A 20,630-nucleotide genomic window follows, 5' to 3' on the forward strand; every position below is an offset into this window, starting at 1 on the left:
AAACAGGGCACCCTTGTATACATATTAGCACAAATCATATCTAAACAGCTGAAGTCTGTGCATAATCAGCTACAGATGCTAAGAGAATATGTGTGTGCTAAAGGCAGTTCCTTGGAGGAACTAGAATCACGCAAATGAGAGAGTTTGGACTGGAGGTGAATCTGGAGTGGAATTTGGAAGGAGGGGAGGAGCACTGTGTGGCATATGGTGGAACAGAAAACACTCCAGGCCACCTCCACTACTTACTCCCTTTCCAATACCCAACTCCCTCTGTACCCCCCATCCTCTCCCCTGTTCCCACTCTAAGCCCCCAGATCCCCCTTCAGCTTTCTTCTCTTGGGCCTGAGACTTCGAACTAGCCCTTCAGGCAAAAACACATTCAGGAGCGTGCATGTGCGCACACACTCATGCTCTCGCACTCTTACGCTCCCTTCTCTCCACTTAATGAAACTTCCGTCATGGGCCCTCCTCTGGCATCTCTTTTTCTACGTACTGAGAACCCCCGGGGCCCTTCAAAATGTCCAAGGCTCGAGCTTTTACCTGATAGAAAGAGATTAGCCAGAAACAGCCACTGTCCAAACTGATGTGTTGTTAGAAACTTGGGTTTTGATTCTTCCTGGCCATCTGAAGCAGAGCCACCAACAGAGGGGCTCTGCAGTGCCTGAGTGTGTGTGTGTGTGTGTGTGTGTGTGTGTGTGTGTGTGTGTGTGTGTGTGAGAGAGAGAGAGAGAGAGAGAGAGAGAGAACACACACGTGCGGGGCTAAGAGAGAGACCCATCTGTATTTCTTCTCTGTTCACCCAGCCACAGAGCCCAAATCTACTTTGACACTTTTAGAAAAATGAAAAGATGGAATCTTGCAGGAGCCTGCCTGCGCTGGGGGGGAGCTGAGGAGTGCTCACAGCAGGAGGGAAGTTGACTTTTCTTTATACATATAGGGGTTTTTCCATGCAGAGTTTAAATTATGCCTGATAAAAGGGGTTTCGTGGATGTTTCAGTTCTTTCAAATTCTCCTGGCTTCCTCCCAATTAAATGAGGTTTGTCAAAGCCACGGGGCTCTGCCGCTGCTGCCTCCGCCGACAAGCACTTCCTGCAGCGACATCTCCAGTCCCCGAGGGAGAAGATGAAAGGGCCGGCGCCAAGAGACCGGGAAGGGGGTGGCGGGACTGGGTGTGTGCGGGTGTGTGCGCCTGTGTATGTGTGTGCCTGCAGGAGGGGGGCCCAAAACAGGCTCAGAGACAGACCTACAGACAGGACGTGGGACAAGCAGACAGGGAAAGCAAAGCTATCAGGAAAATCGGAGAGAGAGACAGGGGAGCACTGCGGGGGCTGGATGGCACCTTGCACCTTGACAACAGTGGGCTCTGGGCTCTCACCGAGGACCATCTACTGAGGGTCGCACTGCCTTGGCCCAGCAGTGCCAGCCTGCTCTGTCATTGCCCGCGGCAATTAGCCTTTATGAAGAGCCTCCTTTGCAGACAGAGAGCACCAGACAGTTATCATGGTTCCCAGCCTGCAGGGACCCAGAATCCCCGTCTCGGTGGTAGGCTGCCCTGGGCGTAAGAATCACACAAAAATAAGACCCGCTCTTGTGCGTGGTTTGTAAAGAGAGTCTCCCTGCCACAATTATGCAGGAAATTTTGCTCTCTGGTGGCGTTTCAGTATGGAAGCATTTAGGGGCTTCTATCTATATCATTTCATTATTCTGGTTTTATTAGGTTGCAGGAGAACAGAGTTGTCACTTTAAAATATATTCTGTTTCCCCTTTGATCTGGGAGATGCCAGCTCTTATTGTCTACCCTCTGAAGAAGACAATCTAAGCATGCAACCTGTGGCTGCGAAATATGTGTGGATTGGAGGGACGGCCTCCTTCCCAGTGGAAGAGTGGCAGAAAGATTCCCCACAACGTGCAAGAACCAATCCCATCGACCCGTGTCTGTTTCGCCAAAGCTGAGACTTTCCCCCAGATTGTGTCCCTAAGCGCATGGCCAGAGGAAAGCTGGGGGTTACTCGCCACGAAAATTCAAAATTCGGGGTTTCCAAGATTGGTTCCCTTTTGGAGCATGCTCTTAAGTGGAGAAGCATGAGTATTAGAACAGCAAGCATGTGGGAACTTCCGCCAAGCGCTGACATGTTCCCTTACTGACTCTCTTCGAACACCTGAAGAAACATTTGTCTATGGAGAAATTATTGGTCGTCTCTCTCAAAACACACCCAACAGCAAGCTAATTGCTTCCGCAGATGGCCAGGGGGATGGTCTCCACTCTCGGTCACCGGCTCGCAGTCACACTTCTGGTCCTCGTGGCTGAACCAGCAGCGCAGAATGTCAGCTGGGGCAGCAAGGACCTAAAATTAGGTCCTTGGCGGCCTCTAATCTTAGCTGCAGGTTCAGCTTCTTCGTTTAATTCCCTTTGCCCTCAGCATGAACTTGGGCCCTGGGAAAGGAACACCATTTAATGATTTGGGGGCGGGGGGAGTAGAAAATTATTAAGCTGCCCTTTCTAGAAACTGGCTCCACTCTGTTCCTGCAAGGAGACTTCCAAATGTTACCCTTGGAAAGTTAAGACTGATTTTGGAAGCTAGCCAGTTTGAACCACAGACACTGATCCACAAAAGTATTTTTTTTTTTTTTTAAATCTGGGATAGTAAATGCCACGTGATTTAAGAGTCTGGTCCTTAAGCCCTGGTCCTTGATCGTCAGGACATCAAAGGCTGTCTCTCTCTGTGGGTTGGTCCCATTTTGCTTTCCAAATCCCAGACTTGAGTCTTTCCCATTCATTCCTGGACTAAATCCCCCTTCTCCTTTAAAACAGGTTTCAGCATCTTAGGGGGAAAAAAAAAATCCTAAGACTTGAAAGCTTACAATTGTTTCACAAGTAATTTTGCAAAAACAACTTACCAGAGTCTTTCTCATCATCAAATGCTTTCTTTTACTGCAGGCATGGAAGGCATGGCAATGACCTCTCCCACATCTCACACCACCCTAGTGTCTATACTCTGGAAGTTCTTCAGCACGCCTTGTCCATATTGCCCCATTAACATCTGAGTAATTTTTTGTTTTGCTCCAATAAAAGAATTTCAGGTCTTCTTTTAATTATCTCTTTACTATATTTGAGGTTCCCTTGATATCACTTTCCAAAGCTCACTTCTCAAGGCTGAATTCCTTTGACTTTGCTTCCCCCCAATATAGATTCCGTTTCTCTCACTCTTTAATCCTGTTTGTTTCATTATTCTATTCTGAACCTGTTCCAATTATTTTACTTACCTCTGAGGCTCTGGACCCACATAGACTCAGATGTCTAGCATAGTGGGAGAATTCTGTTCCAGTTCATTCATTAAATACTTACTGAGGGTCATTAGTATGATATTGAGTGATACAAAAATGAATTAGTCATAGAGTCTGTCCTCAAAGAGCTTATAGTCCTTAAGGAAATGAGGCAAGTATATAAAGAGCCACAGTTCAAGTGTGAAGTGCTTTGGGCATTCAAGGGAGGTGAGATTAAATTCAGCTCTGGGGAACCAGATGGCCTTGTGAGTGGGCCTTCAAAGATTATGGGGTCTGGATGGTTAGGGAGGAAGGACATTCAGGGAGAGGAATGTCATCTTCTTCTTAATACCATCTAACATCATAGTGAAGTTGTCCTCTTTTTAATAATAGTGGCACAACCCTGACTCATATCATGGTTTTTACTCCTTATTGTACAGCTTCTTGAATAATTTAGACATTCTTTTTTTTTTTTAAAGTAAACTTTACCCCTGACATGGGGCTCAAACACACAACCCCAAGATCAAGAGTCATGCTCCACAGACTAAGCCAGCCATGTGATGCAATTTAAACATTCTTTACCATATATTAGTGAATTTAGTTTCATTCTTTGTATGCTAATGATTTCAAATCTATCCTGTTCTCGCCTTTATTGTCTATTCAAAATTTAACCAGAATATTTTGTCATTCTAGAGGCCAAGTTTCAGGGGATAGGAGGGAAGGGAGATTCTGAGGCAGGCCTCTCTATTCTGCCGTTAGGCATTTGTAACCTAATTCAGACCACCGTCTCTAACCTTTTAAATCCCCCATTATTCAGTAGTTAAGCAGCACAGTAAGAAACAAGAAGTTGGGATGAGTCCTCCATAACACAATTCCTTACCTTCCAAGAAGATATCCTCAAGGGATTCCGGGACTTTAGCGAAGATCCTGCAAAGTGTTAGAGGGAAAAGTTAGAAACCCTTTGAGTGGGAGAGGATCTCAGAGACTTGCTATTCCATACCTTCGTTATATAGTTTGTGTCCCTGCAACCCCGGGAAAAGTAGTGGCTGCCATTTATGGGGCATCTATGTGATTTACACAAATTCTCATTCCCTTTGTAGGCTAACTGGTAAGGCTGGAGTCATTATCCTCACATTACATATTAGAAAACCGGGACTGAGAGAGGCTACGGAAATTGCTCAGAATCACACAACTAGTAAGTGAGGGAGCCCGGGTTTGATTTCAAGTCAGACTCCTAAGCCACTCTTCCCACTCCTCATTACCACTTACTAAGGATCGCATGGGAACTTAGTAGCAAAACAAGGATTAGAACCAAGGTCTAGACCCCCAGTCTGACCCTTCTACTGTCTTCTGCTCTAGGTTTATAGGGTAATTTCAGGAATCCAACAGAAAATTGGACGAAGGCATAAAATAGCAATTTACATAAGGAACACAAAAAAAGTGTACCAACACATGGAATAAAAAGATAGCCTTACCAGTGATTAAATAAATACAAGTAACTGATAAGTAGTTATTTTTCCCCTCAACCTAATAGCTCCCAGTGTTAATGAGATTGTGGTAAAATGATTTTCCGCCAATGGTGGTGTAAGATGGAGGAACCTTTGCAAAGCCTTGTGACATGCATATCAGGGGCCCTAAAAATGGTCACAACCTTCAACCCTATACTTTGGTTTCTGGAAATTATTCAAAGAAGCAATCGAATGGAAAGAAGAAAAAAAGGACCCTAGATGCACAAACATGTTCATTGCAGTGTTGTCTATAATTGTATTTAAAAATTATAAAAATAAAAATAAACAATATAAATATTCTTTATTTTGAGCCATAGAGAACCAATTAGATATGATTTTGATTATTTTGAACCATAGAGAAGCAATTAGATAATGTTATATGGACTCAGCATATGGTATTGTGGAACCATTTAGAAGAATTCCTGGGAGTGTGAGGTAGTATGGAAATATTTATGCTATTATGATGTGAGCTAGAAGATAGTAGGATACAGGCATATTATAATCGATCTGTGATAATGTATTTTGCATATCGACAAAACTGAAAGGTAGCATACAAAAAAAATGCTCTTTCCATTTAGGGGCATTATAAGTAACTTTTTTTCTTTTTCAAAGGTTTTTTGTTTTTTTGGTTTTTGTTTTTAATGTTGATGTCATATTCCTTCTATTGTTTAGAAGAATGAGGTACAGCAACCCGTACAGGGAGTCCAGGCTCTGGACTGAGCGGTAAAGGACCTGAGTTTGCTTCTTTTTTTCCCAACCTGGCATGCATTATTGGCCTTCAAAAACCTCAACCTCTCAGTCTACACAATGGGTTATCGTTAGTTTCCTTTATGCCAGATGGACGGAATGTTTATTTTACAAATCTCTGGACACACTGAATGCAAGGGCTCCCATAAATATGTAGGAGGGAGAGGAAGAGAGATATAGGCACTAATTTTAAAAGGAAAGATCACCAGCTTTAATCGGAAACGCGGATGGGCTGTGCCCCCAGCCGGAGTTTTAGGTGCGCTCCATGCTAGTTAGCAACTTCAGCTGAAAGTGGTACCGTGGGATCCTCCAGGTCTTGAAGATACGAAGCCTACATACGCATGCACACACGCATGCACGCACGCACGCACGCTAAAATTACCACGTAGTCACGAGGCTGTGTGCGCTGCGAATCATTAAATGCACGAAGCAACCCCAGCTGATGGGTTGACGATGCGTAAGGGTAGCGCGGAAACCACGTGACGGGGAAATGACAGGACGTTTGGAAATGATGGTTTCATTTCCCAGCTTTCTTTTCAGCTGGCGCTTTCTCTTTCAGCCATTACAGGCGGGCAAAAGAGGTTTGATTATCTTGTTTCCCGTGAAAGGTTATTTAGCTCCTCAATCCCATTAAGTCACTTTCTGCCCTCCAGTGCACCCAGCCTTCAGCAGGTTATCAGCCCAGGAAGAGTAAATGGAGACACCAGGATCAGATTTCTAAGGGAAGGAAAGTTAAAGCAAAGTTTGAAAGGGGTGACAGCCAACAGCCAGGAGCTTAGGAACTCAATTAGACTGAAAGACAACTATCTCATTATCTCGTTCCGAAATGATCTAAATACATAAGAATCTAAAAGTTTTAAATAAACTTGTCCTCTTGACTGTCTAGATGACTGAATTTCCCTTCTCAAAAAAATTTTAAACACCCACTTTCGTATTTATTTATTCTAAGTGCGGAGCAGCTGTGATAATTATGCTGTCAGATTCAGTAAGCTAATGAGGAGTCAGTCGAATGGAAGGTTTTGCATCTGTGAGATTGCTGCGGGAGAAAAGCTCTGCTGCCTTTTCCCTTCTCTCTTTTTCTTTCTTTCTTCTTCTTCTTTTTTTTTTTCCTTATTTTTGTTTCTTTTTCTATGAGTCGGAAGGAGAGTCAGGCCTTCCAGGCCAAACTGGAATCCCTTTGATTAACTGGTTGCTTTCCCAACACTGTTCCACCAGAGAATTTCTCCCTTTTTTCCCTCTCCCTCTCTCTCTATCTCCCCCACTCCTTCTCTCTCCTGTTCTCCCACTCCCTCTCTCTCTCCCTCTTTCCCCCTCTTTCTCTCCCTCCCTCTCTGTCTCTCATTCTGTCCCCACCACCCAAATTCCCTTCTTTCTCTCTTTTCTTTCTTCCCCTTCTCTCTTCTCTTTTTCTCTGCCTTCAGTTCCTCCTCCTCCTCCTTCCTCTTCCTCTCCCCTTCTTCCCCACGCCCCCCCACACACACCCTTTTCCCCTCCTTCCTTCTCCCTCTCTCCCTCCTCCCTGGCTTTTGAGGTGCTGCTGCTTTTGAGGGACAAGGAGGCCTGAGGGAAATCTTCCTGCCACTGTCCCCCAAGGCAAGAGGACCCCTCTCCCTGAGGGAAATTCCCAAACTGGTTTGGGTTTGAGTTGATCTGAGAGTGGTCTGTGAAGTTTACACACTATTTACTTTAGCTGTTTATTTATGCTATGACATGAGCGAGAAAAAAGTAGAATACAAAATTATAATGTACCTGTGAAAATGTGTTATGCACACCAACAAAACTCGATGCCTCCCCTTTAAAGCCCAGCAAATGTGTAATTCCAAACCCAAGGACTCTAGGCCCCAGACTCCTCATGGCGTCCAAGGCAGGTGTCCAGGTCAAGGAAGACAGAGATGGCCCTGCTCGTTTGTTTCTTCTTTTCGGGTGTGAGCAGCCTCCAGCTAACAATATTATGAAGGCATCTTGTGCTTTTGGTATGCCAAAGCTGGACGCTTCTCTTCCTGTCCCGTTGTGCGATTTGTAGAGCGCTCCCGGTCCGTGCAGACTGTGAGCCTTGGAAAAGCAATGCCCAAATGAAAAGAAGTCCTCAGTAGGTTTGCAGACGAGCTTTGGTGACAATGTGGCTGTTTTTCCCAGATGGCATCAATGCAGATGGCTTGGAACAAAGGCTACGAGTTGCTAAAATATATTGTGTGTCAAGAGCAACCCAAGATGTTTTGAATATATTATCTTCTTTAAACTTACAGCAATCTGCGGGAAATTCTACTATCCCCATTTTGCAGATGAGCTCCTTAAAACATTAACTTTGGGAGAGCTTGACCTATAATTTTAGTGTAAGCACCCAGGAACAACACACACTTAAACACAGGCATCTGTAAAAATACAAACTGCCAACATACTGAGCTAAATACATAATTCAGAGGGCAAAGGTAGTGTGTTATGTATGTGTGTGTGTGTGTATTTAAAAAATGTTTTTTAATTTACAAAAGTTGCACTATAGTGTCTATTTAGATAGATTGCCTAATGTAAATAATGCACCAGGATTTAACATTTTCCAAAACACATCTAGCCCCAGAATAATGCTCAGTGTCTGCCCTCACTGGGACTCATGTCCAGACTCCTGGGCTTGACATTTACTCCCTTCACCATCTGGCTCCAACTCATTTTTCCAGCTGCATCTACTAGTCTGTCTTGCTCTAACTGTGCAAGATGACTTTCCAGTTCCCTCAGACACTTTTCTTCCCCCTTGCCTTTGCTCAAGCCGACCCCACCCCCAACCTGCCAGCAATATCCTCCCTGGAATTTCTGGACCGTTGAAGGTACAGTCTTCCTTCCCAGCTGAAATGGCACTTGTCCATGCTCTTCTGGCGCTCCATGGAAACGCTGGGACAGAGTCTGTCATAAGTCTTTACTTGTACCTCACTTTCAGCCCTCGTTTGTTCGTGTGCATGTCCCCAAACCTATTCCTGTTTTTGGATCCTCAACACCTAGCGTAACACTCTACCAAAGTGCTCGTTTGGTAAATATGTGTTGAGTTGAATTGAGTAAGAGGCACTTGAGAAGTATTAGTAGATTCAGTAAAGCGAATTATCCATGAGTCAGTATAAATTGTTGGTGGGTAAGTCTGCTTCATGTTATGATGTCTCTTCAGGTGACAAATATCACAACAGACAGAAAAAAACACGACACAAAACGTTCCAGGAAATAATATGTTGGTGCTTTTCTCTTTTCCTCCCTACAGAGGAGTCTTTGTTTACAGTTTCGGGAGTGAGGCTAAAGCCAGAAATGTGTGACCTTTTGGTCTCCTACCAGAAAGGTCACCACCCAGCCCAGTTTAGCAAATGCTGGTGAAGAGAGGGAGTGACATCACCGACATCCTTTTCAGGTAAGTGGTCCCAACAGTGAGTCTTCTTACAGACAGAACTGAAAATCCATTACGGCCGGATGGAGAGAACATGGCTCATAGATTGTGAGCGCCTCTGTTCTGTGTCTGGCCCTTTATTCCCCCTCTAGGGACAGGTGGCCTCTCCTCTTTGTGCTGCAAAGGGGGAATGGTAATGTGCCTCACCTGTCTCTCTCACTCCCAGAGGCCTATTAAGGTTCCTAAGACAAAACTTAGTACATGTGCAATAAAGTACCACAAGGCATGTTGCATTCCCTTAACTCTGTAGCTCTCTCCAGCAGCTGATGGGACAAATCAGAAGTCAAACCCATCCCCATTTGCTCAAGACAGAGGAATGTCCTGTGATATGGGACATTCAGGGCTAAAATTGGCACAGCCTGGGGTAAACCAGGATACTTGGTCACCACAGTGGTGCAGATGACTACCCAGTCTCCCTCAAATGCCAGAAAAGGCCTGCTTCAGGGCCTGGCCCCGTTCAGGAGATGGCTTTTGATGCCTGTGAGCATCTAGTCATCGCTGCTCCAGGCTTCTTAGGCTACCCCTGCACAGCTGGTCACAGGGAGTTCTCTCATTCCGGGTGAGTTCGGAGAACAACAAGGACCCAATGGGGAGCCATCTGCAATGTCTCAGACACAGCTACTCTCCTCGGTCAGCCCAAGATGACCCAGCCTTCCAAGGTAGTCTTAAGGAGGAAGGGTGCTATGGAGAATTTTTCTGAAACTAGCATACCCTAAAAGAAGTTCTGGTTGGCCCCGGAAGCCAGGTGGGACAACCCCAAAAGCCATTGTAAGTATAGACACCCCCAGATATTTTAAGAGCACTTCCCAAACTTGGCCTTCCCAGTGGGGAGAGGGGACAGTAATCCAGACAGAGGAATCACGGTGGTTCCCACACACAAAGCCAGCCAGCCAGTGGGCCCTGTAAGTGGCCCAGGCTCTATCCCGAGCCATGAAATTTGACCACCCCTTAGGCAACCACAGCCACGCTTCCTGACAGAACTTTTGAGGCCTGGATGGTAACCAGGGACACCCCACACCTGCCCCCTCGTAACCTTATTTACATGGCAGGATTCAGCTCTTTGCCTGGAGCTCTCTTTGACTGTTGATATTTCAAGGTGTGTACCTATCAGAGATGTTCGTCTTCTGGATTTCCTAAGATCATTTTACTTAGAAATCTGGAGAGGTCCGGGAAGTTTAGAATTTTATAGCTGCTCCTTGGGGCATTGTATGCAATACCCCGGTTTGTATTTTGATAATACACCATTGGAATCACAACATGCGACACAATAATGTGGTATTTCCCAAGCACTGTATTTTCTTTTTTTTTTTTTTAAAGATTTATTTATTTATTTATTTGACAGAGAGAGAGATCACAAGTAGACGGAGAGGCAGGCAGAGAGAGAGAGAGAGGGAAGCAGGCTCCCCGATGAGCAGAGAGCCCGATGCGGGACTCGATCCCAGGACCCTGAGATCATGACCTGAGCCGAAGGCAGCGGCTTAAACCACTGAGCCACCCAGCGCCCTTAAGCACTGTATTTTCTAAAGCAGAGATTTTACTGGGTAATGATGTCATTTTAAACCATCTAGTTATGAGACTACGATGTGCCTTCACCACATACTATAAAGGGAGGATTTGCCCTTCGTAAAATTATCGAAAGGGCGCCTGGGTGGCTCAGTGGGTTAAAGCCTCTGCCTTTGGCTCAGGTCATGATCCCAGGGAGCCCCGAATCAGGTTCTCTGCTCAGCGGGGAACCTGCTTCCCCCACTCTCTCTGCTTGCCTCTCTGCCTACTTGTGATCTCTGTCTCTCTGTCAAATAAATAAATAAAATCTTTAAAAAAATTTATTGAAGACATTGATGGAAGTGGCCTCAGTTGGTGGTGTTCCATTAGCATTACTATTATTACTTCTAGTATTGTTATTACTTTATTTTACTAAGCAATCAGGAGATAGGGAGATAACCCTGCCTCTCTGATCTTCAGTGACTTTCCACAAAGAATTATTACCTGTAGATATAAAATGGTCCCCATAGAAGGTCAATTAAATGCAGCATGTCAAACTCGGCTCCTCTGCCAGCAACTGAGAAAGGGAGGAGGCAGATTTTGCCTCTATTGGAGTCACTTCATGATGTCCCTGGGCCCTTGGTATTAAGGTAAGGAGATAAACCCCGTAGGAGAGGAACCACAATAGGGAAAATCTAGAGCAATTAAACTGTTTAATAAATGGCTTGGGATCAGCCAAATCTGGGTGTGCTGGAGTTAAGCAGACTAAAGGTAATCACATGGACACTTGGGGCCTGTAAATCTTTTCCACTAAATTGAATTTATGTTAAAATATTCACTTTCCAGGAGATTCAAAATGTAAATTGGGATATTAGGACTTGTAACTGACAGCAGTGCCTCAAAACTAAAACTCTTATAAGATCCTCAAAATGTCAGTTTCAGGAATAGAAAAAGAAAGGTATACTGATGTCCATTATGGAGAAACAGAGGGGAACTAAACTTTACTGGGCACATATTGGGCGCCGGGCACTTTACACATGTTATTTCAAAGTTTGGCATGTTTTGAACAATGGGGAATGGTACGGTACAAATGCAGTTTGTATATGTGGAGATTGCTTTTTATTATTTTTTTTTAAAGATTTTATTTATTTATTTGACAGAGAGATCACAAGCAGGCAGAGAGGCAGGCAGAGAGAGAGGAGGAAGCAGACTCCCTGCTGAGCAGAGAGCCCGATGCGGGGCTCGATCCCAGGACTCCGAGATCATGACCTGAGCCGAAGGCAGCGGCTTAACCCACTGAGCCACCCAGGCGCCCCGCTTTTTATTATTTTTTTAAAGCCCTTTTGGTTCTTGTTGCTGGGACAAGATGCAGTCTCTGTTATAATTTATTATTACCTTTTCCATCTCTCTATGTAATCCCATCAATAACTTTGCATTAAATGTATAGCAGGTTTTCCTTACTCAGTCTGACTCATATATTTTGATTTTATTTGTTCTTCATTTGCTTTCAGGGCTACAATACTGCTGTTTTCGTTTTAATTTGCTCTGACTTACTAAGAAGCTTCAAATCTAACTGCAGACTGGACCAGGGTTTTCATACCATCACCTGTGACCTGGAATATTGTGAATATGAAGTCTAAGGCCATGGACATGATACTTGAAGAAAAAGCAATGAATGATTATTGCTCTTGTCATTTGCCAAAATTGGCCATTGATTGGCTCAGAAATTAGACAACAGACTGAAATAGTCTGAGAAGAGGATTTCTGAATGATTTCATCTATTTTGTGATTTGAATGAGAGATCCCTGGGCCAGAAGGACCGCAGGCCAGATGAAAGGCTAATTGATTAAAAGAATCTGGAGACAGAGCTGGGGCTTACAGGGGCCTGTCCCTCCTGTGTTCACTTACAATTTCCCCCAACAAAAGGACTTCTGTAGCGAGGAGAGGATTAGTCTAAAGTTCAGAAAAGTCTCAGGGAAGATGGTTTCTTGGATAAAGTTGTCGACAAAAGGACCTGCTGAAAACTCTTTGTTAAGATTTCCTAGAGGGCGTTTCTGGATTATCAAACTGGATTATCAAACCACATTACTACCCCAGTCTTGCGAGATTTTAGGAGTTTGGATTGAACCCCTGGTTAGATTTCAATTTTTGGCTCCTTCTACTGAATCCCAGTTATCGGTGATGATAGCAGAAGCGAGGAGGAACCTAAGCTCTGATTCGATGGTGGAGAGACACTGAATAGATAGATCCGAACAAAGAGTTCCAAAGATGTAATTCAAGCCCCGCTGCACCATCAGACACACATGCGTGTGCGCACATACAACCCTCAAATAAAATGAGAGATCCGTCTCAGCTAACACATGGATCGTTTTCCGCAACGACTCCTTCTAAAAGGAGCCAGGGAAACTCAAATTACTCACCTAGGGATCGGATCATCCACTTAGGAAATGTAGTAGCCTAGAAACCAGACATTTCTCTATATCCTTTAGAAGAACAAGGGAGAGCTAATTAAGAAAGAATTAAAAAGTAATACCAACGTACCCAAAGTCTGAGATGGGAAGAGGAAAATGCATACAAATAGCCCAAAGGAATCTACCTTAGTATTGGATTTTAGTAAGGTATTTGACTAAACTTTTCTAAACACACCTGAAAGATGGAACTGTGTGGGCTGGATTATGGAGCAAAGATACGTGTGCAGTGAATGTGCTTTTTCAACCTAGAGAAAAGCCAATTGTGGTAAAGTCTTAAGCCCCATTCTACAAAGATTAATACATATTTGTATTAATCACTTGAGTAAAATCAGAGAAAGTACACAGTTTATTCATACAATTCTTTGAAGTATTATTTATTTATTACTTCCATTTTATAAAAGAGGAAGCTGAGACTCAAAGAAGTTACATAACTCGTCCATGGTGGTAAATCTGAGTTGAGGTACAGACCTCTTGTCTGACTGTCTCCAATGTGTGTGATCTTTCCAGAAATCACATACCTATCAGATCTGTAGAATACACGGTTCTTGAAGATGCAGCTGATATTTAACATTGGATCATGATTTGGAAGTTTGAGACCTTGTTAAAACCTAACACCTAAAGGCACCTGGGTGGCTCAGTTGGAGCTTGCTCTCTCCCTCTGCCCCTCCCCCTGCTCATGCTGTGTGTCTCTCTCAAATAAATGAATAAAGTCTCTTTTTTTAAAGATTTTTAAATTTTATTTTATTTATTTATTTGACAGAGAGAGAGATCACAAGTAGGAAGAGAGGCAGGCAGAGAGAGAGATGGAAGCAGGCTCCCCGGTGAGCAGAGAGCCCGATGCGGGACTTGATCCCAGGACCCTGAGATCATGACCCGAGCCGAAGGCAGTGGCTTAACCCACTGAGCCACCCAGGCACACAATAAAATCTTTTTTAAAATTAAATTTTTTTTAAAAAGCTAATGCATATGTATCACTCTATACCTATTATGATGGCCAAGTTCCAGAACACTGACAAAACCAAATGCTGACAGGGATGTGGAGCAATAGGAACTCTCACTCATTGCTGGTAAGAAGGCAAAATGTTACAGCCACATTGGAAGATAGGTTGGCAGTTTCTTACAAAACTAAACATACTCTATCCATATGATCCTGCCATCATGCTCCTTGGTATTTACACAAAGGAATTGAAAACATGTCCGCACAGAAACACACACACAGGTGTTTATTCATAATTGCCAAAACTGGGACACAACCACAATGTTCTCCAGTGACAGAGTAGATAAATAAACTGTGATACATCCACACAACAGATTATTCAGGAAAAAAAAAAAAAAAAAGAAAGCTATCAAGCTATGAAAAGACATGAAGGAGACTTAAATAAATATTACTAAGTGAAAGAAGCCAATTGAAAAGATTACATATTACATATTAGAGGCACCTGGGGTGGCTTAGTCAGTTAAGCATCTGCCTTCAGCTCAGATCATGATCTCAGGGTCCTGGAATGAAGCCCCACATCAGGCTCCCTGCTCAGTGGAGAGTCTGTTTCTCCCTCTCCTTCTGCCCCTCCAACCACTTGTGCTCTATTTCTCTCAAATAAAATCTTCCAAAAAAAAAAAAAAAGAGAGAGAGAGAGAGAGAAAGAAAGGAAAAGAAAAGACAACATACAATACAATTACAACTATATGACATTCTGGAAAAGTCAAAACTATGAATATAGTAAAAACATCACGGGTTAAGGAGTCCAAGATGGCAGAGGAGTAGGTGACCTTAATTTTGTTCGGTTCCAGGAATCCAGCTAGATAAAGATGTCAAATCATTCTGAACACCTGCCAACAGAACCCTAGATCTGAGAAAAGAATCACTACAATTCTACATAGAAAAGTGACCACTTTCTGGAAGGTAGGATATGTGGAGAAGTGAATCCAAGGCAATATTTGGGAAGATAGACTGCAGGAGGAGGGAGCCTCCATCAGCCAGCTTCCAACAAGTGATAGAGCAGCAGAACACAAAATTGGAACTTACAGAAGTCTGGTCTAATAAGAGACATCACTCAGGTGGCTAAGCAGGGGTGGAGCCCTCCCTGGGACAGTGTGGTCTCAGGACCCTCGGGGTCACAGGAAGACCGAGGGTGCCTGACTGCAGCAGAGCTCCCAGGTATCAGAGCAGGGAAGCCAGTGGCAAAGAGTGAGCCAGGGAGTGGCCTCTCAGCTCTGGGTTGCCATAAACTGTGATCTACTACACATTTGGGCCACTACACTTCAAGCAGGGACCCAACAAGTGGCAGATCCGGGGAGACTCCCCTTCCTCCCCAGGGAGGAGTGGCACAGTAGTGCACCACAGGGATCTGCTGGGTTTGAAGATTCAAGAATTATAAGAACATATTATAAGAAACTATATGCCAAAAAAAATTAGGCAATCTAGAAGAAATGGATGCATTCCTAGAGATGTATAAACTACCAAAACTGAACCAGGAAGAAATAGAAAACCTGAACAGACCCATAGCCAGAAAGGAAATTTAAGCAGTCATCAAAAATCTCCCAACAAACACGAGCCCAGGGCCAGATGGCTTCCCAGGGGAATTCTACCAAACGTTTAAAGAATTAATACCTATTTTTCTGAAGCTATTTCCAAAAAATATAAATGGAAGGAAAACTTCCAAACTCTTTCTCTGAGGCCAGCATTACCTTGATCTCAAAACCTGAAAAAGACCCCACCAAAAAGGAGAACTAAAGACCAATAGCCCTGATGAACATGGATTTAAAAATTCTCACCAAGATACTAACCAATAGAATCCAATGATATAGTAAAAGGATTATTCACCATGACCAACTGGGATTTATTCCTGGGCTCCAAAGTTGGTTCAACATTCACAAATCAATCAATGTGATATATCATGTAAATAAAAGAAAGGACAAGAACAATATGATACTCTCAATAGATGCAGAAAAAACATTTGAGAAAGTACAGCATGCTTTCTTGATTAAAACTCTTCAAAATATAGGGATAGAGGGAACATACCTCTATATCATAAAAGACATCTATGGAAAGCACACAGGAAATATCATTCTCAATGGGGAAAAACCAAAAGCTTTTCCTCTAAGGTCAAGAACACTGCAGGGATGTCCACTATCACCACTGCTGTTCAACATAGTACTACAAGTTGCTACTTTCAGCAATCAGGCAACAAAAATAAATAAATAGCATTGGAGTTGCAAAGAAGAAGTCAAACTCTCACTCTTGGCAGATGACAGGATACTCTATGTGGAAAACCCAAAAGACTCCACTCTAAAACTGCTAGAACTCATACATGAATTCAGTAAAGTGGCAGGATATAAAATCAATGCACAGAAATCAATTGCATTTCTCTACACCAACAACAAGAGAGAAGAAAGAGAAATTAAGGAGTCAATCCCATTTACAATTAACCAAAGAGGCAAAGAATCTGTACTCAGAAAACTATAAAGTACTGATGAAAAAATTAAAGAAGACACAAAGAAATGGAAAAATGTTCCATGCTCATGGATTGGAAGAACAAATATTGTGAAAATGTCTATGCTACCTAAAGCAATTTACGCATTTAATGCAATCCCTATCAAAATACCATTAATTTTTTTCAAAGAAATGGAACAAATAATCCTAAAATTTATATGGAACTGGAAAAGACCCCGAATAGCCAGAGAATATTGAAAAAGAAAATCAAAGTTTGTGGCATCACAATTCCAGACTTCAAGCACTTTTACAAACCTGTAATCATCGAGACAGTATGGTACTGACACAATAACAGACACATAGATCAATGAACAGAATAGAGAGCCCAGAAATGGACCCTCAACTCTATGGTCAACTAATCTTCGACAAAGCAGGAAAGAATGCCCAATGGAAAAAAATTAATCTCTTGAACAAATGGTGTTGGGAAAATTGGACACCCACATGCAGAAGAATGAAATTGGATTATTTCTTTACACGACACATGAAAATAGACTCAAAATGGATGAAAGACCTCATTGTGAGACAGGAATCCATCTAAATCCTTGAGGGGAACACAGGCAACAACCTCTTCGACCTCGGCCACAGCAACTTCTTTCTAGGAATATCACCAAAGGCAAGGGAAGCAAGGGCAAAAATGAACTATTGGGACTTCATCAAGATCAAAAGCTTTGGCACAGCCAAGGAAACAGTCAACAAAACCAAAAGACAACTAACAGAATGGGAGAAGATATTCGCAAATGACATATCAGATAAAGGGCTAGTATCCAAAATCTATAAAGAACTTATCAAAGTCAACACCCAAAGAATAAATAATCCAATCAAGAAATGGGCTGAAGACATGAACAGACATTTCTGCAAAGAAGACATCCAGATGGCCAACAGACACATGAAAAGTGCTCAACATCCCTCGGCATCAGGGAAATACAAATCAAAACCACAGTGAGACACCACCTCATACCAGTCAGAATGGCTAAAATTAACAACTCAGGAAATGACAGGTGTTGGCAAGGATCAGAGAAAGGGAGCCCTCGTACGCTGTTGGTGGGAATGCAAGCGGTACAGACACTCTAGGATCCAGTATGGAGGTTCCTCAAAAAGTTGAAAAGAGAGCTACCCTACAACCCAGCAATCACACTACTGGGTTTTTAAGATACAAATCTAGTGATCCAAAGGGGCACGTGCACTTGAATGTTTATAGCAGCATTGTCCACAATAGCCAAATTATGGAAAGAACCTAGATGTCCATCAACACATGAAAGGACAAAGAAGATGTTGTATACATATATACAATGGAATACTATGCAGACATCAAAAAATGAAATCTTGCCATTTGCAACGCAGTGGATGGAATTAGAGAGAATTATGCTAAGCAAAATAAGTCTGATAATCAGAGAAAGACAATTATCATATGATCTGTTTGATATGAGGAATTTGAGAGGCAGGGCAGGGAGTTGTGGGGGTTAGAGAGGGAAAAAAATAAAACAAGATGGGATCGGAAGGGAGACAAACCGTAAGATACTCTTAATCTCATGCAACAAACTGAGGGTTGCTGAGGGGTGGGGGGGTAGGGATAGGGTGGCTGGAGTATGGACACTGGGGAGGGTATGTGCTATGGTGAGTGCTATGAAATGTGTAAGCCTGATGATTCACAGACCTGTACCCCTGGGGCAAATAATGCATTATATGTTAATTTTAAAAAGAAAAGAAAAGAAAACCCAGCAAAACATCATTCCAGTCTTCCTCCTTGATTTTGTTAAAGGAGCATTCTTGGTATTTATGCATATATTTTCTTCCCGTGTTTTTGTTGATTCTTTTGTATAGACATACACCTGACTTTTAAGTACGTAATTTAAATTCATTTGGTGTATTAGTTATTTTAAGGATGCTTACTCAGTCATTAGTGCTACTCACCTAATATTTCTGTCTCCCAAGCTCCATAACTGGATGGCACTTCCTGGCCATCTGGTAAGTGGATAAGGCTGTCTGATTAGTGCTGGCCAACGAATTATGAGTGGAAGGGATATGTGTCACTTCCAAACCAGACATTCATTTAACTGCCAGTGCAAGACCCTCCAGGTCTCTTTTTTTTCCTTCTGTTATAGTGACGAGCAGTATTCAGGGTGGTCCCAGAATGGGGAGATGTAGAACAGAGTCCCCAGATGACATATGATGAATATACAATGGGAAAGAAAAATAAAATTTTGTTTTAAGCCACTAATATTTGGGGGTTATTTGTTATTACAGTATAACCTAGCCTAACCTGACTAGTACTGGGTCACTATCCAACATGGTAGTTACTGGCCATATGTGACTGTTTATGTATACGTTTAATTAAGTTAAAAATTCAGTCCTTCACTCCTAACCCCATTTCAAGAGGTCAAGAGCCACATGTGGCTAGCAGCTACCATGATGCACAATGCAGATGTAGGATATATCCATCATTGCAGAAAGCTTTGTTGAACAGTGATGTCATACAGTAGTAGGGTTTTTATGAGAGTTGGTTCTTACTTTTCTTGATACTTTATGCATCTAATACCATCTCAGAGTTACTCTCAAAAGTGTCCCCTTTCTAAAAATCTCTGGCAATGTCCAGTGTAGATTACCTTCTGGAAGAAAAGAAATCACTCTGAGCAGTTACAATCCTAGAACCAGAGGGCTCAGAGGTCTTTTCCTATAGGTACATTAGCAAGGAATTGACACCTTTTTGTTACTCTTGATACCTTTCATAAATGAATTCTCACAGTAGTTTTTAGTCCATCCTCTCTGGACATTTGCTATTTTTTTTTTAATTTGTTAGCGAGAGAGAGAGAGAGAGAGAGAGACAGAGCACGAGCACAGGCAGACAGAGTGGCAGGCTAGAGGCAGAGGGAGAAGCAGGCTCCCTGCCGAGCAAGGAGCCTGATGTGGGACTCCATCCCAGGATGCTGGGATCATGACCTGAGCCGAAGGCAGCCGCTTAACCAACTGAGCCACCCAGGCGACCCCTACTACTTTTTTTTTTAAGATTTTATTTATTTATTTGACAGACAGAGATCACAAGTAGGCAGAGAGGCAGGCAGAGAGAGAGAGAGAAGCAGGCTCTCTGCTGAGCAGAGAGCCTGATGCGGGACTCAATCCTGGGACCCTGAGATCATGACCTGAGCTGAAGGCAAGGTCTCAACCCACTGAGCCACCCAGGCACCCCAACATTTGCTACTTTTAAGTCCTCTGTATCCCTAAGTAGGTTGATAACCTGGTGGAAGAGCTGAGGTCTCAGTAATGATTCATCCAAGTTAATGAACATCCTTATAATCAATTGCTTCAACCATAAGAACTGCCATTGGATATTAGAAGAAAATCTTGTAGAACCCCCCAAACTGAACCAAGATATAAATAATTCTCCCCATCTATTCATTAATTCATTCAAGAATTAATCTAGACACTAGAAATCTAGACACTGGAAATACGAAAAGTAAAGTTCCCCCAAGGATCTTATACTCTAATGGAGAATTAGATGAAAATAAATATAAGATCCAGTGACAACATATCCTTCTGTCCTATCACGGAGGAGATGGCCGTCAGCCTCTGTCTTGAAGTAAGATTTGCTGAGCATACAATCAAGGGGATGAAAACAAGATAACCCAAATATAACACTGCATGTTAATTATACTTCAATTAAAAACAAACAAATAAATAAATAAGATAGCCCTGTGTGAGGGAAATACAGAAGGAATAGGATATTTTTGAAATTGAAAAGGAAGGGATTGAAAGGACAAATCAACTAATAAACCTATTATTGTTATTATAATCAATTCAATGGTTAAATCCATGAGGCTATTATTTCATATAAGGCCAGACATATGTGGTTCCAGGATTGATTAATTTAATGGGTCAATCACATCAACAATCCAGGCTCTTTCCATCTTTCTTCCCTGTATCTTCAGTGTCCTTCATTGCCCTCTTCTCAGACTGTTCCAGTCATTGTCACCAGATGTTGCCACAGTTTCAGGCATCACATGAAGTACAAGAATGTCCAGTTGAAGAAGAGGATATTTCTCCCTGTGTGCTTCCTTTTTTTTCTTTCTTTTTTTTTTTTTTTTTTAGATTTCATTTATTTGAGAGAGAGACAGAGAGAGCACAGCAGAGGGAAGGGGCAGAGGGAAAGGGAGAAGCAGGCTCCCCGCTAAGCAGGGAGCCAAATGCTATGGGCTCTGTCCCAGGACCCTGGGATCATGACCTGAGCCAAGGGCAGACGCTTAACTGACTGA

General features: G+C 42.8%; 1 protein-coding gene across 1 annotated transcript in view; it reads left to right on the forward strand.

Annotated features, from left to right (window-relative positions):
* Nucleotides 1-13,581, forward strand: part of CDK15 (cyclin dependent kinase 15) — an 82,204-nt gene extending 68,623 nt beyond the window's left edge. Inside the window, exons 13-14 of the mRNA XM_047723283.1 lie at nucleotides 8,761-8,904; nucleotides 11,934-13,581. Coding sequence (XP_047579239.1) covers nucleotides 8,761-8,870 — 110 coding nt within the window. The 3' untranslated portion in view covers nucleotides 8,871-8,904; nucleotides 11,934-13,581. The remainder of the gene's footprint in view (nucleotides 1-8,760; nucleotides 8,905-11,933) is intronic.
* The last annotated feature ends 7,049 nt before the right edge of the window (nucleotides 13,582-20,630 follow it).

The sequence above is a fragment of the Lutra lutra genome, chromosome 3, assembly GCF_902655055.1.
Source record: "Lutra lutra chromosome 3, mLutLut1.2, whole genome shotgun sequence".
Lineage (NCBI taxonomy): Eukaryota > Metazoa > Chordata > Mammalia > Carnivora > Mustelidae > Lutra > Lutra lutra.